At 47.1% G+C, this 20,956-nt stretch overlaps 1 protein-coding gene across 1 annotated transcript in view; it reads left to right on the top strand.

Annotated features, from left to right (window-relative positions):
• LOC139262837 (UDP-glucose 6-dehydrogenase-like) overlaps window positions 1–20,956 on the top strand; it is an 87,106-nt gene that overhangs the window by 18,600 nt on the left and 47,550 nt on the right. The window contains exons 5-8 of the mRNA XM_070878011.1: window positions 1,335–1,532; window positions 4,840–4,987; window positions 8,142–8,236; window positions 17,923–18,053. Coding sequence (XP_070734112.1) covers window positions 1,335–1,532; window positions 4,840–4,987; window positions 8,142–8,236; window positions 17,923–18,053 — 572 coding nt within the window. The remainder of the gene's footprint in view (window positions 1–1,334; window positions 1,533–4,839; window positions 4,988–8,141; window positions 8,237–17,922; window positions 18,054–20,956) is intronic.

Raw genomic sequence — 20,956 nt, forward strand, 5'->3', positions numbered from 1 at the left:
GCAGGCGTTCGAGCTGCCTGCCAAGAGCAGTCATAACACCGGGGGGATCCCGGATCGTTCGGCGAGCAAGGTAAGTTTTTCTCTTTCTTTATCATGGCATGTATTTATTGGCCGCACCAGTGGGGCGTGTGGGCGTGGGACGGAGAAGTTTTTTTTTTTCTCCCCGTTTTTCCAGCTCGCATGCCGGCAGCCTTCCGTCGGGAAATTCGGTCTGCGTCCTGAGCGCCCACCCCGTTGGTGCCCAAGGATGAGTGTGCAATGTCACATTTTAGCGCTGCGCTCTCATTGGGCGTAAAAACTGAATTTGGCAGTTTGAGGTGGCACCCATCGCCCGGCGCTAAAATCAGCCCTCGGGCGGTGACACCACCTCAAAAACGGCCATAATGAACATACGGACAATGATGGACGGGTAAAGTGGACAAGTTAGATGCAGGATGAATGTTCCCGATGTTGGGGAAGTCCAGAACCAGGGGTCACAGTCTAAGGATAAGGGGTAAGCCATTTAGGACCGAGATGAGGAGAAACTTCTTCACCCAGAGAGTGGTGAACCTGTGGAATTCTCTACCACAGAAAGTTGTTGAGGCCAATTCACTAAATATATTCAAAAAGGAGTTAGATGTAATCCTTACTACTAGGGGGATCAAGGGGTATGGTGAGAAAGCAGGAATGGGGTACTGAAGTTGCATGTTCAGCCATGAACTCATTGAATGGTGGTGCAGGCTCGAAGGGCTGAAAGGCCTACTCCTGCACCTATTTTCTATGTTTCTATGGTTCTATGTTTCTATGAATGGTGGTGCAGGCTCGAAGGGCTGAAAGGCCTACTCCTGCACCTATTTTCTATGTTTCTATGAATGGTGATGCAGGCTCGAAGGGCCGAATGGCCTACTCCTACACCTATTTTCTATGTTTCCATCTCCTGGGAGAGGCAAAAAAAACAGATTTAAAAAAAAAAACCCAGGCCAGTTTGGGGAAAGAAATCTGGGAAATTCCTCTCCGACCCATCTCGGTGATCGAAACTAGTCCAGGAGATCACTCTGGTCATTAAATTCCCTGCAGTATCGACCTTCTGTAAGAGGTGATCTCTGCTGCAGCCAGAAACAAATCCAGCTTTCGTTCGAAGGAACTCAGTGAGTCTGCATCCACCACTTGGAACGGCAGCGTGTTCCAGAGGTCTACTGTTCTCTGGAAAAAGAACCACCTCCTGACCTCTAACCTAGATCAAGCCCCATACAACTTTCATTTGTGGCCCCTGGTCCTGCCCAACCTATTTCGACCCTGAGAGAGAGTTCAATGTTGCTCTGTGTACTGATGTGTGTGAATATTTGTACCTCAAGGTGCTCTCCAATCCAGAGTTTCTGGCTGAAGGAACGGCGATTGCTGATCTCAAAAATCCGGACAGAGTTTTGATTGGTGGAGACGAGACGCCTGAAGGTCAAAAGGCCATTCTGGCCCTCAAAAGTATCTATGAACATTGGGTCCCGGAGAACAAGATCATTACAACCAATACCTGGTCATCGGAGCTCTCGAAACTGGTACGTCGTCTGGTGCTAGGGCATATGTGGCTTTTAAACTGGGGTCCCCGAGGGATCGGACTGCTGTCTTGTCTTGGGGCTGGAATCTGAAACCCCATCATAGAATCTAGAAAGGGGCCATTCGTCCCATCGTGCCTATGCTGGCTCTTTGGTAGAGCTATCCAATTAATCTCTTTGCTCGTAGCCCTGTAAATTTCTTCCCTTCAAGTTTTTATCCAGTTCTCTTTCCGGAGCACAACAATCTATTTGTTGTCCTGTGTTCGCCAAATGATTTCGTAGGGTAGAAAAAGCAAAATTCGGTCAGGCAAAGTCAGCATGGATTTATGAAGGGGAAGTCATGTTTGACAAATTTGCTGGAGTTCTTTGAGGATGTAACGAACAGGGTGGATAAAGGGGAACCAGTGAATATGATGTATTTGGACTTCCAGAAGGCATTTGACAAGGTGCCACACAAAAGGTTACTGCACAAGATAAAAGTTCACGGGGTTGGGGGTAATATATCAGCATGGATAGAGGATTGGCTAACTAACAGAAAACAGAGAGTCGGGATAAATGGTTCATTCTCTGGTTGGCAATCAGTAACTAGTGGGGTGCCGCAGGGATCAGTGCTGGGACCCCAACTATTTACAATCTATATTAACGACTTGGAAGAAGTGGACTGAGTGTAACATAGCCAAGTTTGTCCTTCCTCCCATCTTTGTATTGTCAGCAATATGTGAGGAGGCTGCAGGAGGACACAGACAGGCTCAGTGAGTGGGCAAGAATTTGTCAGATGGAGCATAATGTTGGAAAGTGTGAGATTATGCACTTTGGCAGAAAAAAAATCAAAGAGCAAGTTATTATTTAAATGGAGAAAGATTGCAAAGTGCTGCAGTACAGCGGGACCTGGGGGTACTTTTGCATGAAACACAAAAGGATAGTATGCAGGTACAGCAAGTGATCAGGAAGGCCAATGGTATCTTGGTCTTTATTGCAAAGGGGATGGAGTATAAAAGCAGGGAAGTCTCATTACAGCTATATAGGGTATTGGTGAGGCCACACCTGGAATACTGCATACAGTTTTGGTTTCCATATTTACGAAAGGATATACTTGCTGTGAAGGCAGTTCAGAGAAGGTTCACTAGGTTGATTCCGGGGATGAGGGGGTTGACTTATGAGGAAAGGTTGAGTAGGTTGGGCCTCTACTCATTGGAATTCAGAAGAATGAGAGGTGATCTTATCGAAACATTGACAAGGTGGATGCAGAGAGGATGTTTCCACTGGTGAGGGAGACTAGAACTAAGGGGCATGATCTTGGAATAAGGGGCCGCCCATTTAGAACTGAGATGAGGACGAATTTCTTCTCTGAAGGTTTTAAATCTGTGGAATTCACTGCCTCAGAGAGCTGTGGAAGCTGGGTCATTGAATAAATTTAAGACAGAAATAGACAGTTTCTTGAGCGATAAAGGGTTATGGGGAGCGGGCGGGGAAGTGGACCTGAGTTTATGATCGGATCAGCCATGATCGTATTAAATGGCGGAGCAGGGTCGAGGAGCCTTATGGCCTACTCCTGCTCCTATTTCTTATGTTCTTACACGGGGCATGCGTGGGCGGGGTGGAGGGGCGACGGAATCCAGTAAAAGGAGGCACATCTTAAAACCGAGTCACTCCGTTGAGGAGTGAAATCAGGAAGCAAGGTACAAGGTAGTGTAAATCTCCCTCTTCCCCAAAGGCTGGGGGTCAATTGAAAATTTCAATACTGACATTGATAGATTGATTTGTTGGCGATGGCTATTGGGGGATATGCAGCAAAGGCAGGTAACTGGGGTTGAGAGAGCGCTCAGCCATGATCTAACTGAATAGCGGAGCAGGCTCAGAGGGGCCGAATGGCCTATTCCTATGTTCCTTGCGTTTCAAAACCATGCAGACTTGGACTTTACATCAACAACTTGTATTTATATAACGCCTTTAAAGTAGCGAAACATCCCAAAGCGCTTCACAGGAATATTATGAGATGAAAAAATTTGACACCGAGCCGCATAAGGAGAAATTAGGGCAGGTGACCAAAAGCTTGGTCACAAAGGCAGGTTTTAGGAGCGTCTTCAAGGAGGAGAGAGCGGTAGAGAAGTGGAAAGGTTAGAAAATAAGAACATAAGAAATAAGGAGCAGGAATCGGCCATTTGGCCCCTCGAGCCTGCTCCGCCATTCAATAAGAACATGGCTGATCTGATCTTGGCCTCAGCTCCACTTCCCTGCTCGCTCCCCATATCCCTCAACTCCCCTATCGTTCAAAAATCTGTCATCTCCACCTTAAATATATTCAATGACCCAGGTTTAGAGAGGAAATTCTGGAGCTAAGGGCCGAGGCGACAGAAGGCACGGCTACCAATGGTGGAGCGATTAAAATCAGGGATGCTCAAGGGGGCAGAATTAGAGGAGCACAGACACCTCGGAGGATTGTGGGGCTGGAGGAGATTATAGAGATAGGGAGGGGCAAGGCCATGGAGGGATTTGAAAACCAGGATGAGAATTTTGAAATCGAGGCATGGCTTAACCAGGAGCCAATGTAGGTCAGCGAGCTCAGGGGGTGATGGGTGAGCGGGACTTGGTGCGGGTTAGGACACGAGGCAGCGAGCACGGGGTGATGGGTGAGCGGGATGCAGTGCGAGTTAGGACAGGGGGTGATGGGTGAGCGGGACTTGGTGCGAGTTAGGACACGGGGCAGCGAGCACAGTGGGTGATGGGTGAACGGGACTCGGTGCAAGTTAGGACACAGGGCAGCGAGCACAGGGGGTGATGGGTGAACGGGACTCGGTGCAAGTTAGGACACGGGGCAGCGAGCACAGGGGGTGATGGGTGAACGGGACTAGGTGCAAGTTAGGACACAGGGCAGCGAGCACAGGGGGTGATGGGTGAACGGGACTAGGTGCAAGTTAGGACACAGGGCAGCGAGCACAGGGGGTGATGGGTGAACGGGACTAGGTGCAAGTTAGGACACAGGGCAGCGAGCACAGGGGGTGATGGGTTTACAGATGGGATGAAGCTTGGTATTCAAGGTGGAATTGCATTTGGGTGTCGGAGTACGTTGAGTTGGGGTATTGTAGGCCTTGTTTGCTGGATGTGTCAAATGATCAGCAGCGAGGTCCAATCCCCTCGAGATAAAGGCCAACATTCCATTCTCCCTCTTGATTAATTGTTGAATCTGCGCACTAGCTGTTATTTATCGAGACCAACTCGCTGTGCGAAATGTCACGTTTAATCAAAGATCCTTGTGTTTCCTCCTCCCCTCCCAACCCAACCCCCGACCATTACCCGCCCCCTTCCCTAGGCTGCCAATGCGTTCCTCGCCCAGCGAATCAGCAGCATTAACTCCATCAGTGCCCTCTGCGAGGCGACGGGTGCCGACGTGGAGGAAGTGGCCCATGCTATCGGCACCGACCAAAGGATTGGAAGCAAGTTCCTTAAGGCCAGCGTCGGTAAGAATCTGGTTACACGCCATCTACAACACAGAAACGGGCCATCCGGCCCAATCGCTCGGTGCCGGTGTTTATACTCCACTTGACCCTCCCTCACACTCCTCTTCATCTCGCCCTTGACGTCTAGTTCTATTCCTTTCTCCTCCATGTGTTTACCTCCTCCATCATGGGTAGTCCCTCGGAATCGAGGAAGACTTGCTTCCACTCCAGAAGTGAGTTTTCAGGTGGCTGAACAGTCCAATACAGGAAATGCAGTCCCTGTCACCGGTGGGACAGACAGTGGTTGAAGCCTCCCCTTGAATGTATCTATGTTGTTCATCTCAACCACTCCCTGTGGCAGCGAGTTCCACATTCTCACCACTCTCTGGGTAAAGAAATTTCTCCTGGGTTCCTTATTGGTGACTATCTTATATTGATTGGTCCTAGTTTAGCATGCCCCACAAGTGGGAACATCTTTTCTCTGTCTACACTATCAAACCCTTTCATAATTTTAACAACCTGTATCAGGTCACCCCTCAGCCTTCTCTTTTCTAGGGAAAAGACCCTCCAGCCTGTTCAAATTTTCCTGATTGGTTATTACCTCTCTGTTTTGGTATCATCTTTGTAAATCTTTTTTGCACCCAGTGTGTCTCTCCTTTTTATATAAGCATAAACAAATTTGAAGCAACTTAACTGAATTTCTATAGCGCCTTTCATGACCTCAGGCCATCCCAAAGTGCTTCACGGACAATGATGTACTTTTAAAAAATGTAGTGTCGGAAACGTAACCATTTATGTTCAGCAAGATCCTATGAACATCAATCAGCAATGCCATTTTAGCCCATGGACACATTTTTAGTAGCAAACGCCTTGCAAGCAATGCTTCAGGAGCAGTTACCCTGCTCTTCTAGTAGTGGCCACGGGATCTTTTACGTCCACCTGAGAGAGCAGACGGAGTGTCTGTTTAACGTCTCATCCGAAAGACAGCACCTCCAACAGTGCAGCATTCCCTCGGTACTGCAGTGTCGGCCTGGATTTCTGTGCTCAAACTCTGGAGTGGGACTTAAACCCCACGACTTTCTGACGTGGAGGCGAGAGGGTGCTACCCACTCATCATCACAGGCAGTCCCTCGGAGTCGAGGAAGACTTGCTTCCACTCTAAAACTGAGTTCTCCGGTGACTGAGGAATCCAATGCGGGACCTACAGTCTCTGTCACAGGCGGGACAGACAGTGGTTGAAGGAAAGGGTTGGTGGGGAGTCTGGATTGCCGCACGCTCCTTCCGGTGTCTACACTTGATTTCTGCATGCTCTCGGCGATGGGACTCGAGGTACTCGGCGTCCTCCCGGATGCTCTTCCTCCACTTTGGGTGGTCTTGGGCCAGGGATTCCCAGGTGCCGGTGGGGATGTTGCACTCTGTCAAGGAGGCTTTGAGAATGTCCTTGAAGCCTTTCCTCTGCCCTCCTGTGGCTCGCTTGACATGTTGGAGCTCTGTGTAGAGCATTTGCTTTGGGAGTCTCGTGTCGGGCATGTGGATGATGTGGCCCGCCCAACGCAGCTGATCGAGTGTGGTCAGTGCTTCGATGCTGGGGATGTTAACCTGGTCGAGAACACTGATGTTGGTGCGTCTGTCCTCCCAGTGGATTTACAGGATCTTCTGGAGACAGCGCTGGTGGTACTTCTCCAGCGCTTTTGAGGTGTCTGCTGTATATGGTCCATGTCTCTGAGCCATATAGGAGGGCGGGTATCACTACTGCCCTGTTGAGACCATAAGCTTGATGCTGGATTTGAGGTCCTGGTCTTCAAACACACTCTTCCTCAGGCGACTGAAGGCTGCGCTGGTGCACTGAAGGCGGTGTTGGACCTAGTTGTCCATGTCTGCCCTTGTTGACCATAGGCTCCCGAGGTATGGGAAATGAGCCAGGGCTGGCGCTGGGATTGATTTTTGTATCAATCTACTAACTTTTAACTTGTGTACTTGGACTCCCAAGTCTCTGTGTTCCTCTACAATTCAGTTCCTAGTTTCTCACCATATAGAAAATACTCCGATTGTATCTTTCTTGGGTCCGCAGTGGATGACGTCATACTTGGCCACATTGAACTCCATTTGCTACAGTTGTGCCCACTCACGTGATCCGCCTCAGCCCCTTCAACTTCCTGCTCTCACCTACACTACTTGCTGTCACTCCTAACCTGGTGTCATCTGCAAGCTTTCTATCAAATTCTATTCCTTCATCGAAGTCATTAATAAATGTGGTGTAAATTTGAGGTCTCTGAGCAGATCCCTGGGGGAGCACTATTCATCACATCCTGTCAATCAGACTGTCTGCCCTTTAACCCCACTCTCCATCACCTAGCTCCCAACCCAAGTCAAAAGGTATTTTGTTTGCCAACAATTCCTTGTGTGAAATCTTATCGAATGTCTTTTGCAAAGCCATATCACTAATTTCCACAGATATACTCCCTTAACTATCTTAGAGACCTCCTCAAAAAATTCAGCTGGATTAGTCAGTCGTAACTTGTCTCTAACAATGCCATGCTGGCTTTCTCCAATCAGCTCATATTTGTTCACGTGCTCAGTTGCTCTGTCCCTAATGACTGATTATAGCAGTTTCCCCACAACTGACATTAAACTGAAAAGCCTGTAGTTACATAAGAACATGATAGGAGCAGGAGTAGGCCATTTGGCCCCTCGAACCTGCTCCGCCATTCAATAAGATAATGGCTGATCTGATCTTGGCCTCAACTCCACTTCCCTGCCCGCTCCCCATAACCCTTGACTCGCTTAGTGTTCAAAAATCTGTGTATCTCCCCCTTACATATATTCAAATTTATTCAGTTACCTGATTTCCCCTCTCTCCTACCCTTTTATTCCAAAAAATATATATATATTGTACTGATATTAGCAAATTTACAATCAAATGGCTCAACTCCTGAATCAAGAGAGCTTGGAAAGATTATGACTAGCATTTCTGCAATTTCCTCACCTATATTTAATACCTTGGGATGGAAACCATCATGTACTAGAGATTTATCTATCCTATGTCCCATTGTTGTCGCCATTAACATTTTGTTACTTGTTTTGAATCACGCAAGTTCCTCCCCATTGAAGTACATTTAGTTTCAGTATTTTATGCTGTCACTTTTGATTCAGTCTTTGTGTCTTTCGATTGCAGGCTTTGGAGGCAGCTGCTTTCAGAAGGATGTCCTCAATCTGGTTTATCTCTGCGAGGCCCTGAATTTGCCAGAAGTGGCAAGGTACTGGCAGCAGGTGAGAGTTTGCTAACTGAATGAGATCACCACCGCAAAACTATTGGTGGAAGATTTCCGAAGAAGGCCGCGTGTAAATGAGGTGTCTCAGCGGTTTGACTCATTCAAACTTGAATGTTTCTCCACCACCTAGTCACATCCCCAGCACCGCACAAAGCATTTCACGTAATAATTCAATACGTTCCATGGGAACGCCATCGCCTCCAAGTTATGACTATCATAAGAGCATACCTAACATAAGAAATAGGAGTCGCCCATATGGCCCCTCGAGCCTGCTCCGCTATTCAATAAGACCATGGCCGATCTAATCATGGCCTCAACTCCACTTTCCTGCCTGTTCCTCATAACCCTTGACTATGTTCATCAATCTGTCTATCTCAGCCTTGAATATATTCAATGACTTGGCTTCCAAGCTCACTGGGGTAGAATTGTTGGTTTGTTTTATGAGGTGATAGAACTTTGTTATGGTGCTGTGAATCAATTGCTGAGCGATCTGTACAGACCATATTGGACGTGATAGTCCCCCTGTTGATTTAATTAAGTTGTGCTTGTCACTCCAAATCGTCTCGCCAATTCACACAATCTTAGCAGTTTGGAAAGTCTGTCAATGAAAAAGTTATTACAGTAATTGAACTCCAACTTATCATCATCATAGGCGGTCCCTCCTATCAAGGATGACTTGCTTCCACGCCAAAAAGGGATGAGTTCACAGGTGTTTCATAAGAACATAACATAAGAACATAAGAATTAGGAACATGAGTAGGCCATCTAGCCCCTCGAGCCTGCTCCGCCATTCAAAAAGATCATGGCTGATCTGGCCGTGGACTCAGCTCCACTTACCTGCCCGCTCCCCATAAACCTTAATTCCTTTATTGGTTAAAAATCTATCTATCTATCTGTGATTTGAATATATTCAATGAGCTAGCCTCAACTGCTTCCTTGGGCAGAGAATTCCACAGATTCACAATCCTCTGGGAGAAGAAATTCCTTCTCAACTCGGTTTTAAATTGGCTCCCCCGTATTTTGAGGCTGTGCCCCCTAGTTCTAGTCTCCCCGACCAGTGGAAACAACCTCTCTGCCTCTATCTTGTCTATCCCTTTCATTATCTTAAATGTTTCTATAAGATCACCCCTCATCCTTCTGAACTCCAACGAGTAAAGACCCAGTCTACTCAATCTATCATCATAAGGTAACCCCCTCATCTCCGGAATCAGCCGAGTGAATCGTCTCTGTACCCCCTCCAAAGCTAATGTATCCTTCCTTAAGTAAGGTGACCAAAACTGCACGCAGTACTCCAGGTGCGGCCTCACCAATACCCTGTACAGTTGCAGCAGGACCTCCCTGCTTTTGTACTCCATCCCTCTCGCAATGAAGGCCAACATTCCATTCGCCTTCCTGATTACCTGCTGCACCTGCAAACTAACATTTTGTGATTCATGCACAAGGACCCCCAGGTCCCTCTGCACCTCAGCATGTTGTAATTTCTCCCCATTCAAATAATATTCCCTTTTACTGTTTTTTTTCCCAAGGTGGATGACCTCACATTTTCCGACATTGTATTCCATCTGCCAAACCTTAGCCCATTCGCTTAATCTATCTAAATCTCTTTGCAGCCTCTCTGTGTCCTCTACACAACCCGCTTTCCCACTAATCTTTGTGTCATCTGCAAATTTTGTTACACTACATTCTGACCCCTCTTCCAGGTCATCTCTGTATATTGTAAACAGTTGTGGTCCCAGCACCAATCCCTGTGGCACACCACTAACCACCGATTTCCAACCCGAAAAGGACCCATTTATCCCGACTTTCTGCTTTCTGTTAGCCAGCTAATTCTTGATCCATGCTAATACATTTCCACTGACTCCACGTACCTTTATCTTCTGCAGTAACCTTTTGTGTGGCACCTTATCGAATGCCTTTTGGAAATCTAAATACACCACATCCATCGGTACACCTCTATCCACCATGCTCACTATATCCTCAAAGGATTCCAGTAAATTAGTTAAACATGATTTCCCCTTCATGAATCCATGTTGCGTCCGCTTGATTGCACTATTCCTATCTAGATGTCCCGCTATTTCTTCCTTAATGATAGCTTCAAGCATTTTCCCCACTACAGATGTTAAACTAACCGGCCGAGAGTTACCTGCCTTTTGTCTGCCCCCCTTTTTAAACAGAGGCATTACATTAGCTGCTTTCCAATCCGCTGGTACCTCCCCAGAGTCCAGAGAATTTTGGTAGATTAAAACGAATGAATCTGCTATAACTTCCGCCATCTCTTTTAATACTCTGGGATGCATTTCATCAGGACCAGGGGACTTGTCCACCTTGAGTCCCATTAGCCTGTCCAGCACTACCTCCCTAGTGATAGTGATTGTCTCAAGGTCCTCCCTTCCCACATTCCCGTGACCAGCAATTTTTGGCATGGTTTTTGTGTCTTCCACTGTGAAGACCGAAGCAAAATAATTGTTTAAGGTCTCAGCCATTTCCACATTTCCCATTATTAAATCCCCCTTCTCATCTTCTAAGGGACCAGCATTTACTTTAGTCACACTTTTCGGTTTTATATATCGGTAAAAGCGTTTACCATCTGTTTTTATGTTTTACGCAAGTTTACTTTCGTAATCTATCTTTCCTTTCTTTATTGCTTTCTTAGTCATTCTTTGCTGTCGTTTAAAATTTTCCCAATCTTCTAGTTTCCCACTAACCTTGGCCACCTTGTACGCATTGGTTTTTAATTTGATACTCTCCTTTGTTTCCTTGGTTATCCACGGCTGGTTATCCCTTCTCTTACCGCCCTTTTTCACTGGAATATATTTTTGTTGAGCACTTTAAAAGAGCTCCTTAAAAGTCCTCCACTGTTCCTCAATTGTACCACTGTTTAGTCTGTGTTCCCAGTCTACTTTAACCAACTCTGCCCTCATCCCACTGTAGTCCCCTTTGTTTAAGCATAATACGCTCGTTTGAGACACGACTTCCTCACCCTCAATCTGTATTACAAATTCAACCATACTGTGATCACTCATTCCGAGGATCTTTTACTTGGAGATCGTTTATTATTCCTGACTCATTACACAGGACCAGATCTAAGATAGCTTGCTCCCTTGTAGGTTCTGTAACATACTGATCTAAGAAACAATCCTGTATGCATTCTATGAATTCCTCCTCCAGGCTACCCCGTACGATTTGATTTGACCAATCGATATGTAGGTTAAAATCCCCCATGATTACTGCCGTTCTTTTTTCACATGCCTCCATTATTCCCTTGATTATTGTCCGCCCCACCGTGAAGTTATTATTCGGGGGCCTATAAACTACGCCCACCAGTGACTTTTTCCCCTTACTATCTCTAATCTCCACCCACAATGATTCAACATTTTGTTCATTAGAGCCAATATCATCTCTCACAACTGCCCTGATATCATCCTTTATTAACAGAGCTACCCCACCTCCTTTCCCTTCTTGCCTATCCTTCCGAATTGTCAGATACCCCTGTATGTTTAATTCCCAGACTTGGCCACCCTGCAACCACGTTTCTGTAATGGCCACCAAATCATACCCATTTGTAATGATTTGTGCCGTCAACTCATTTACTTTATTTCGAATGCTGCGTGCGTTTAGATAGAGTGTTTTAATACCAGTTTTTAAACCATGATTTTTAGTTTTGACCCCTCCTGCAGCCCCTTTATATTCATACATATTGTCCCTTCCTATCACCTTGTGGTTTACACTTACCCCAGTGCTACTCTGCTCTGTTGCCTCCTGCCTTTTGCATTCTTTCTTGGGGTCCTGTTCATCTGAGCTCTCACTCACTCTAAATAGCTCAGAGCCCTCTTCTGGGTTCTGAATACTCCTCGCATTGAGGCACAGAGCTTTCAGGTTTGCCTTTTTATTACACTTTGACCCTTTAGAATTTTGCTGTACAGTGGCCCTTTTTGTTTTTTGCCTTGGGTTTCTCTGCCCTCCACTTTTCCTCCTCTCCTTTCTGTCATTTGCTTCTGTCTCCATTTTGTTTCCCTCTGCCTTCCTGCATTGGTTCCCATCCCCCTGCCATATTAGTTTAACTCCTCCCCAACAGCACGAGCAAACACTCCCCCGAGGACATTGGTTCCAGTCCTGCCCAGGTGCAGACCGTCCGGTTTGTACTGGTCCCACCTCCCCCAGAACCGGTTCCAATGCCCCAGGAATTTGAATCCCTCCCTGCTGCACCACTGCTCAAGCCACGTATTCATCTGAGCTATCCTGCGATTCCTACTCTGACTAGCACGTGGCACTGGTAGCAATCCTGAGATTACTACTTTTGAGGTCCTACTTTTAAATTTAGCTCCTTAAATTCGTCTCGTAGGACCTCATCCCGTTTTTTACTATATATCGTTGGTACCTATATGCACCATGACAACTGGCTGTTCACCCTCCCTTTTCAGAATGTCCTGCACCCGCTCCGAGACATCCTTGACCATTGCACCAGGGAAGCAACATACCATCCTGGAGTCTTGGTTGCGGCCACAGAAACACCTATCTGTTCCCCTTACAATCGAATCCCCTATCATTATTGCTCTCCCACTCTTTTTCCTGCACTCCTTTGCAGCAGAGCCAGCCACGGTGCCATGAACCTGGCTGCTGCTGCTCTCCCCTGATGAGTCATCCCCCTCAACAGTACCCAAAGCGGTGTATCTGTTTTGCAAAGGGATGACCGCAGGGGACCCCTGCACTACCTTCCTTGCACTGCTCTTCCTGTTGGCCTTCCATTCCCTATCTAGCTGTGTACCCTTTACCTGCGGTAAGACCAACTCGCTAAACGTGCTATTCACGTCATTCAATGAAGGACCTAATATTCCAGGTCCGAACTACATGTTGAAGGGTGGAAGATGCCTGTGCGTGGATTTTTTTAACATGTGGCTGTTGCACACCAGCCACCACACGGGCTTGACTGAGCTAGGTCTTGGTCCAGTGGCAAGGATTAACCAAGACGAGTGGAGACCAGCTCTGCTGCACGGACCTAGTGCGCACATATATCGCAGTGTGGGCTGGCCCGTGCTGCCCCTGGGCCCTCGCCTCTCCTGGGCCGAGATCAAGTCACTCTACAATCTCTCGCCGCTCCTTCGCCCCGACCTCGCCGCTCCTGCTGTACCTGCCCACGCTCCAATCAGCGACCTGGACCTTGGTGATGTCCATTCTAGTCACCCTCTTCAAAGCCGTCACTCTCCAGCACGTGCTGTACCTTGAAGTGGTATGCTCCTTTAAAGGCCCCGAACTGCAAGGACCATCAGCCAGTTGAGGGCTGCCTTAACACCAAGACCCTAGCATCGGTCGAGCAGATGGGATTTAAAAAAAAAAAATTCATTCATGGGATGTGGGCGTCGCTGACAAGGCCGGCATTTATTGCACATCCCTAATTGACCTTGCAAAGGTAGCAGTGAGCCACTGCCTTCACAACCTGGAGTATTGTGTACAATTTTGGTATCCTTACCTAAGGAAGGATGTACTTGCCATTGAGGGAGTACAAGGAAGGTTCACCAGACTGACTCCTGGGATGGGGGGATTGTCCTATGAGGAGAGATTGAGCAGACTAGGCCTATATTCTCTAGAGTTTAGAAGAATGAGAGGTGATCCCATTGAAACTTACAAAATTCTTACAGGGCTTGACAGGGTAGATGCAGGGAGGATGTTTTCCCCGGGCTGGGGAGTCTGGAGCCAGGGGTCACAGTCTCAGGATAAGGGGTCAGCCATTTAGGACTGAGATGAGGAGAAATTTCTTCACTCAGAGGGTGGTGAATCTTTGGAATTTTTTACTCCAGGAGGTTCAGTCTTTCTGAGATATTAGACAGAGATCAATAGATTTTTGAATATTAAGGTAATCAAGAGTTTTGGGGATAGTGCAGAAAAGTGGAGAAGATCAACCTTTATCTCATTGAATGACAGAGCAGGCTCGAGGAGCCACATGGTCTACTCCTCTTATTATGTTCTTATGCACTTGAACTGCTGTAGCCCGTGTGGTGAAGGTAGTTCCACAGTGCTGTTGGGGAGGGAGTTCCAGGATTTTTGACCGTGTCGATGAAGGAACGGCCTATATATTTCCAAGTCAGGATGGTGTGCGACCTGGAGGGAAACTTGGAGTGGTGGTGTTCCCATGCGCCTGCTGCCCTTGTCCTTCTCGGGGTAGAGGTCGCGGGTTTGGGTGGTGCTGCCGAAGAAGCCTTGGCGAGTTGCTGCAGTGCATCTTGTTGATGGTACACACTCCGAATACTCCTCGCATTGAGGCTTGTTTTTTTAACACACTTTGCCCCTTTAGAATTTTGCTGTAATGTGGCCCTTTTTTCTTTTTGCCCTGGGTTTCTCTGCCCTCCACTTTTACTTTTCTTCTTTCTATCTTTTGCTTCTGCCCCCATTCTACTTCCCTCTGTTTCTATAGATGAAGTCCTTACTACTAGGGGAATCAAGGGGTATGGTGAGAAAGCAGAAATGGGGTACTGAAGTTGCATGTTCAGCCATGAACTCATTGAATGACGGTGCAGGCTAGAAGGGCCGAATGGCCTACTCCTGCACCTAGTTTCTATGTTTCTATGTTTCTATGTCTCCCTGCATAGGTTCCCATCCCCCTACCATATTAGTTTAACCCCTTCCTAACAGCACTAGCAAACACTCCCCCTAGGACATTGGTTCCGGTCCTGCCCAGGTGCAGACTGTCCAGTTTGTACTGGTCCCACCTGCCCCAGAACTGGTTCCAATGTCCCAGGAATTTGAATCCCTCCCTTCTGCACCACTCCTCAAGCCACGTATTCATCTGAGCTATCCTGTGATTCCTACCCTGACTAGCACGTGGCACTGGTAGCAATCCTGAGATTACTACTTTTGAGTTCCTACTTTTTAATTTAGCTCCTAGCTCCCCAAGTTCATCTTGTAGGAACTTATCCCGTTTTTTTACCCATATCATTGGTACCTATATGCACCACGACAACTGGCTGTTCACCCTCCCCCTTCAAAATGTCCTGCAGCCGCTCCGAGACATCCTTGACCCTTGCACCAGGGAGGCAACATACCATCCTGGAGTCTCGATTGCGGCCGCAGAAACATCTATCTATTCCCCTTACAATAGAATCCCCTACCACTATAGCTCTCCCACTCTGTTTCCTGCCCTCCTGTGCAGCAGAGCCACCCATGGTGCCATGAACTTGGCTGCTGCTGCTCTCCCCTGTTGAGTATCCCCCTCAACACTACCCAAAGCGGTGTATCTGTTTTGCAGGGGGATGGCCGCAGGGGATCCCTGCACTACCTTCCTTCCACTGCTCTTCCAGTTGGTCACCCATCCCCTATCTGGCTGTGTAACCTTTACCTGCGGTGTGACCAACTCACTAAACGTGCTAGCCACGACATCCTCAGCATCGCGGATGCTCCAGAGTAAATCCACCCACAGCTCCAGTGCTGCAATGCGGTCTGTCAGGTGCTGCAGCCGGATACACTTCCCGCACATCATGTCGTCAGGGACACTGGAAGCGTCCCTGACTTCCCACATAGCACAGGAGGAGCATAACACGTGTCCGAGCTCTCCTGCCATGACTTAACCCTTAGATTAATTTATGTTGGCAACAACAACAACAACAACAATGCTAAAGGTTACCTACTGATAAAGAAAAATAAAAACTCCTCACCAATCACTTACCTCCTTGGCTGTGACGTCACCCTTCGATTTCTTTCTACTTTTTTGCTTTCTCTCCCTGCAGCTGGCCTATTGTAGGCCTCCCCATGCTGCCGCTCCGCCGCCTCGAATTCCCGCTGGCTCCCGACAACTATCAGTTCCTATGGACTGGAGGGTAGCTAATGTAACACCACTTTTTAAGAAAGGAGGGAGAGAGAAAACGGGGAATTATAGACCGGTTAGCCTGACATCTGTAGTGAGGAAAATGTTGGAATCAATTATAAAAGATGAAATAGCAGCGCATTTGGAAAGCAGTGACAAGATCGGTCCAAGTCAGCATGGATTTATGAAAGGGAAATCATGCTGGACAAATCTTCTGGAATTTTTTGAGGATGTAACTAGTAGAGTGGACAAGGGAGAACCAGTGGATGTGGTGTATTTGGACTTTCAAAAGGCTTTTGACAAGGTCCCACACAAGAGATTAGTGTGCAAAATTAAAGCACATGATATTGGGGGTAATGTACTGACGTGGATAGAGAACTGGTTAGCAGACAGGAAGCAGAGAGTCTGGATAAACGGGTCCTTTTCAGAATGGCAGGCAATGACTAGTGGGGTGCCGCAGGGCTCAGTGCTGGGACCTCAGCTATTTACAATATACATTAATGATTTAGATGAAGGAAGTGAGTGTAATATCTCCAAGTTTGCAGATGACACTAAGCTGGGTGGCGGTGTGAGCTGTGAGGACGACGCTAAGAGGCTGCAGGGCGACTTGGACAGGTTAGGTGAGTGGGCAAATGCATGGCAGATGCAGTATAATGTGGGTAAATGTGAGGTTATCCACTTTGGTGACAAAAACAGGAAGGCAGAATATTATCTGAAATGGCAGCAGATTAGGAAAAGGGGAGGTGCAACGAGACCTGGGCGTCATGGTACATCAGTCATTGAAAGTTGACATGCAGGTACAGCAGGCGGTGAAGAAGGCAAATGGTATGTTGGCCTTCATAGCTAGGGGATTTGAGTATAAGAGTAGGGAGGTCTTACTGCAGTTGCACAGGGCCTTAGTGAGGCCTCACCTGGAATATTGTGTTCAGTTTTGGTCTCCTAATCTGAGAAAGGACATTCTTGCTATTGAGGGAGTGCAGCGAAGGTTCACCAGACTGATTCCCGGGATGGCCGGACTGACATATGAGGAGAGACTGGATTGACTGGACCTTTATTCACTGGAGTTTAGAAGGATGAGAGGGGATCTCATAGAAACATATAAAATTCTGATGGGACTGGACAGGTTAGATGCAGGAAGAATGTTCCTGATGTTGGGGAAGTCCAGAATCAGGGGACACAGTCTAAGGATAAGGGTTAAGCCATTTAGGACTGAAATGAGGAGAGTTGTTAACCTGTGGAATTCCCTACCGCAGAGAGTTGTTGATGCCAGTGAATATATTCAAGAGGGAGTTGGATATGGCCCTTATGGCTAAAGGGATCAAGGGGTATAGAGAGAAAGCAGGAAAAGGTGACGGTGGTGAATGATCAGCCATGATCTTATTGAATAGTGGTGCAGGCTCGAAGGGCCGAATGGCCTACTTCACCTATTTTCTATGTTTCTATGCAGCCACGTTGCGCCGGTGGTGGAGGGAGTGGATGTTTAAGGTGGTGGATGGGGTTGCCGATCAAGCGGGCATGTCTATGTATTTAAGCTTGACACTCCACTTGACATCCATGTGTGAATTGCCTGAATTCAGGGCTGTGCTTTCTTTAATGAATTGTGGGGTGGATGGAGTACAAATCTAGAGGTCGTAAATATGAGATCGTCGCCAATAGGGAATTCAGGAGAAACTTCTTTACCCAGAGAGTGATGAGAATGTAGAACTCACTACCACAGGGAGCATTTAAGGGAAAGCCAGAAGAGAAATAGAAGGATATGTTGATTGGGTGAGATGAAGTAGGGGTGGAAGGAGGCTCGAGTGGAGCATAAACACCAGTATGGACCTGTTGGGCCGAATGGCCTGTTTCTGAGCTGTACATTGTGTCATTCCGTGTAATTTTGCTACCAGGTGATCGAGATTAACGACTACCAGCGGCGAAGGTTTGCGGCGCGTGTCATCGGCTGCCTGTTCAATACCGTCACCGATAAGAAGATCGGATTGTTGGGATTTGCCTTCAAGAAGGACACTGGAGACACGAGGTACTGTTTTGTGAGATGCTGTAGCGTTCGTACTGCTCTGCCACTGTGAGAGGGCCGACTCGTCCTGTTGTGTTGATGCTTTCCTTCACTCTGGCAGCGGGAGGCATGGAAAACCAGGCAACATCTGGCCATTGTGTGTTTGTTTGTCTTTTCTCTGTGGTAACTGGGGCAGTCACCACAGCGAGCGATTTTGTATTTTTTAATTTTTTATTTTTTTTTATTTTTTTATTTTAATTTTTTTTATATATATATATTTGATGCTGTCCAATATCCCAGAGCAAGTCCTGTGAATTTCTACAACTAGTGCAATTTGCTGTCTCTGGAGTTCAGCGTTGTTAGCGCGAATGTTTTCCTGCAAGAATCACTCGACACTCTGGGGTCGGTTCCAACGCCAAAACGGCTTTTATTACGCCGGCGGGGAGAGAGCCTCTGGTCCAACTCCAGGCACTCCACTCCACCGAACAAAGAAATTCATCGATATTTATATGTTTTACAATAGTTCATTACAGTTACTCAGCCCACTTCGGCTGGACACAATCCAATCATAATGATTATAAATTACATATAGGTTTCTTTAACCCAATAGAATTCCCCTGATACCTCAGGGGCTATATGTTCGGTTCTTGTCAGCTCAGGCTGATTCATGACCCTGTTATGTGATGCAGGCCCCCCTTATCTCTGTTCCTCGGAGCTCTGCTGTGTGGAGTCATTGATTAAGGACATTCCAAACCAGGCACTATAATGGTTTGTTATAGTTATCTTGTCTCGAGCTGTTGATCCAAGGCATTCCTGGTAGTGGGCCTCGCAGGGTCATTGCTTGGTCAGCCTCAGTCAGCAGTTCATTGCTTGACTAACTGAGTTCCCATCATGCTTTGGGGGGGGGGGGGAGCCCTCCTGACAGCCATTTTATATTTGGCCATTTTAAACATATACGTGTATAGATATATTCAGCAGGTGCCAAATGCCCTACAACAGGCATATTTACACCTGGTCCCACAGGTAGAGTCAATGCGTTGGCTTCGGAGGAGCAGGAGGCCATTGAGCCCTGTTCGGCCTGCTATGACCTTCACTGAGATCATAACATAAGAATTTTGAGTAGGGTATTCGGCCCCTCAAGCCTGCTCTGCCATTCAATAAGATCATGGCTGATTATCAACCTCAAATCCACTTTCCTGCCCGATTCCCATATCCCCTTCATTCCCTTAATATCCAAACATCTATCGATCTCAGCCTTGAATATACTCCAAGACTGAGCCTCCACAGCTCTCTGGGGCAGAGAATTCCAAAGATTCACCACCCTCCGAGTGAAGAAATTTCTCCTTGTCTCAGTCCTAAATGGCCAACCCCTTATTCTGAGACTGTGACCCCTGATTCTACATTCCTCAGCCAAGGGGAAACATCCTCCCTGCATCTACCCTGTCAAGCCCTGTAAGAATTTTGTATGTTTCAAAGAGATCACCTCTCATTCTTCTAAACTCTAGAGAATGTAGGCCTAGATCCAAGATCATGGCTGATCCGTACCTCAAGGCAATTTACCCACCTTGCCTCCATTTTCTTTCATACCCTTATCCAACAAAAATCTTATCGATCTCTGCCTTGAAAGCTTCAGTTTACCTCCAGAATCCACAGCCTGTTAGGGGAGTGTGTTCCCGATTTCCACTACTAGTGGTGTGCAGGAGTGTACTTTTGTCTTTCACTCCCCTGGCCGTGGAGTCTAGAACCAGCAGTCACGGTCTCGGGATAAGGGATCAGCCATTTTGGGACTGAGATGAGAAATGTCTTCACTCAGAGGGTGGTGATTCTTTGGAATTCTCTGCCTCCGAGAGCTGTGAATGCTGAGTTGTTGAGTATATTCAAGACTGAGATCGCTCATTTTTGAGGAACTAAGGGATATGGGGATAATGCGGGAAGGCGGAGCTGAGGTAGAAGATCAGCTATGACCTTGTTGAATGGGGGAGCAGGCCTCAATGGCCTATTCCTGCTCCTGTTATGTTCTCGGTGGCCTAGCTCCAATCTTGTGATTGCACCCCTTGTTCTGGATTTCCCCACCAGTGGAAATAGTTTTTCTGTATCTACTCTTGTCAAATCCCTTCATCTTTTTAAGCACCTAGATCAGATGACCTTTGCACCTTATAAACTCGAAGGAAGACAAATTTATGCAACCCGTTCTCGTAATTTAACCCTTTGAGCCCCAATACAATTCTAGTGAATCTGCGCTACAACCCCACCAAGGCCAGTATATCCTCCGAGGGGCTGGGTCCAGAGCTGGACGCAGTTACTCCAGATGGGGTCTGACCAACTACAACTTTACAGCTGGAACATCACTACTTCACTTTTGTATTCCAGCTCCCCTTGAGATAAAGGCCAACACTTAATTAGCCTTTTTAGTTACTTTTGTACCTTTGCACTAGTTTCTCGTGATCTAGGCACAGGAACGCCTAAATCCCTTCGCTTCTCCACAGCTCATAGCGCCTCTCCACCAATATTGGTCTCTTTTGGTTGCAAGAGTGGATTATCGAACACTTTTTTTTTTAAAGCATAAGGTTCTGAGTGGGGTTGACAGGGTAGATGCTGAGGGGTTGTTTCCCCTGACTGGAGAGTCTAGAAGCAGGGGTCACAGTCTCGGGATCAGGTCGGCCATTTAAAAGAAAGTAAGACTTGGATATGTATAGCGTCTTTCGCGACCACTGGACGCCTCAAAGGGCTTTGCAGCCAATGAAGTTCTTTCGGAATGTAGTCACTGTTATAATGTCAGAAACGCAGCAGCCAATTTAGAACTGAACTGAGGAATTTCTTCACTCCGAGTTGTGAATCTTTAGAATTCTCTGCACCAAAGGACTGTGGATACTCAGTCGTTGAGTATATTTAAGGCTGAGATCGATAGATTTTTGCCCTCTAGGGGA

Source organism: Pristiophorus japonicus, chromosome 4 (genome assembly GCF_044704955.1).
Source record: "Pristiophorus japonicus isolate sPriJap1 chromosome 4, sPriJap1.hap1, whole genome shotgun sequence".
Classification (NCBI taxonomy): domain Eukaryota; kingdom Metazoa; phylum Chordata; class Chondrichthyes; family Pristiophoridae; genus Pristiophorus; species Pristiophorus japonicus.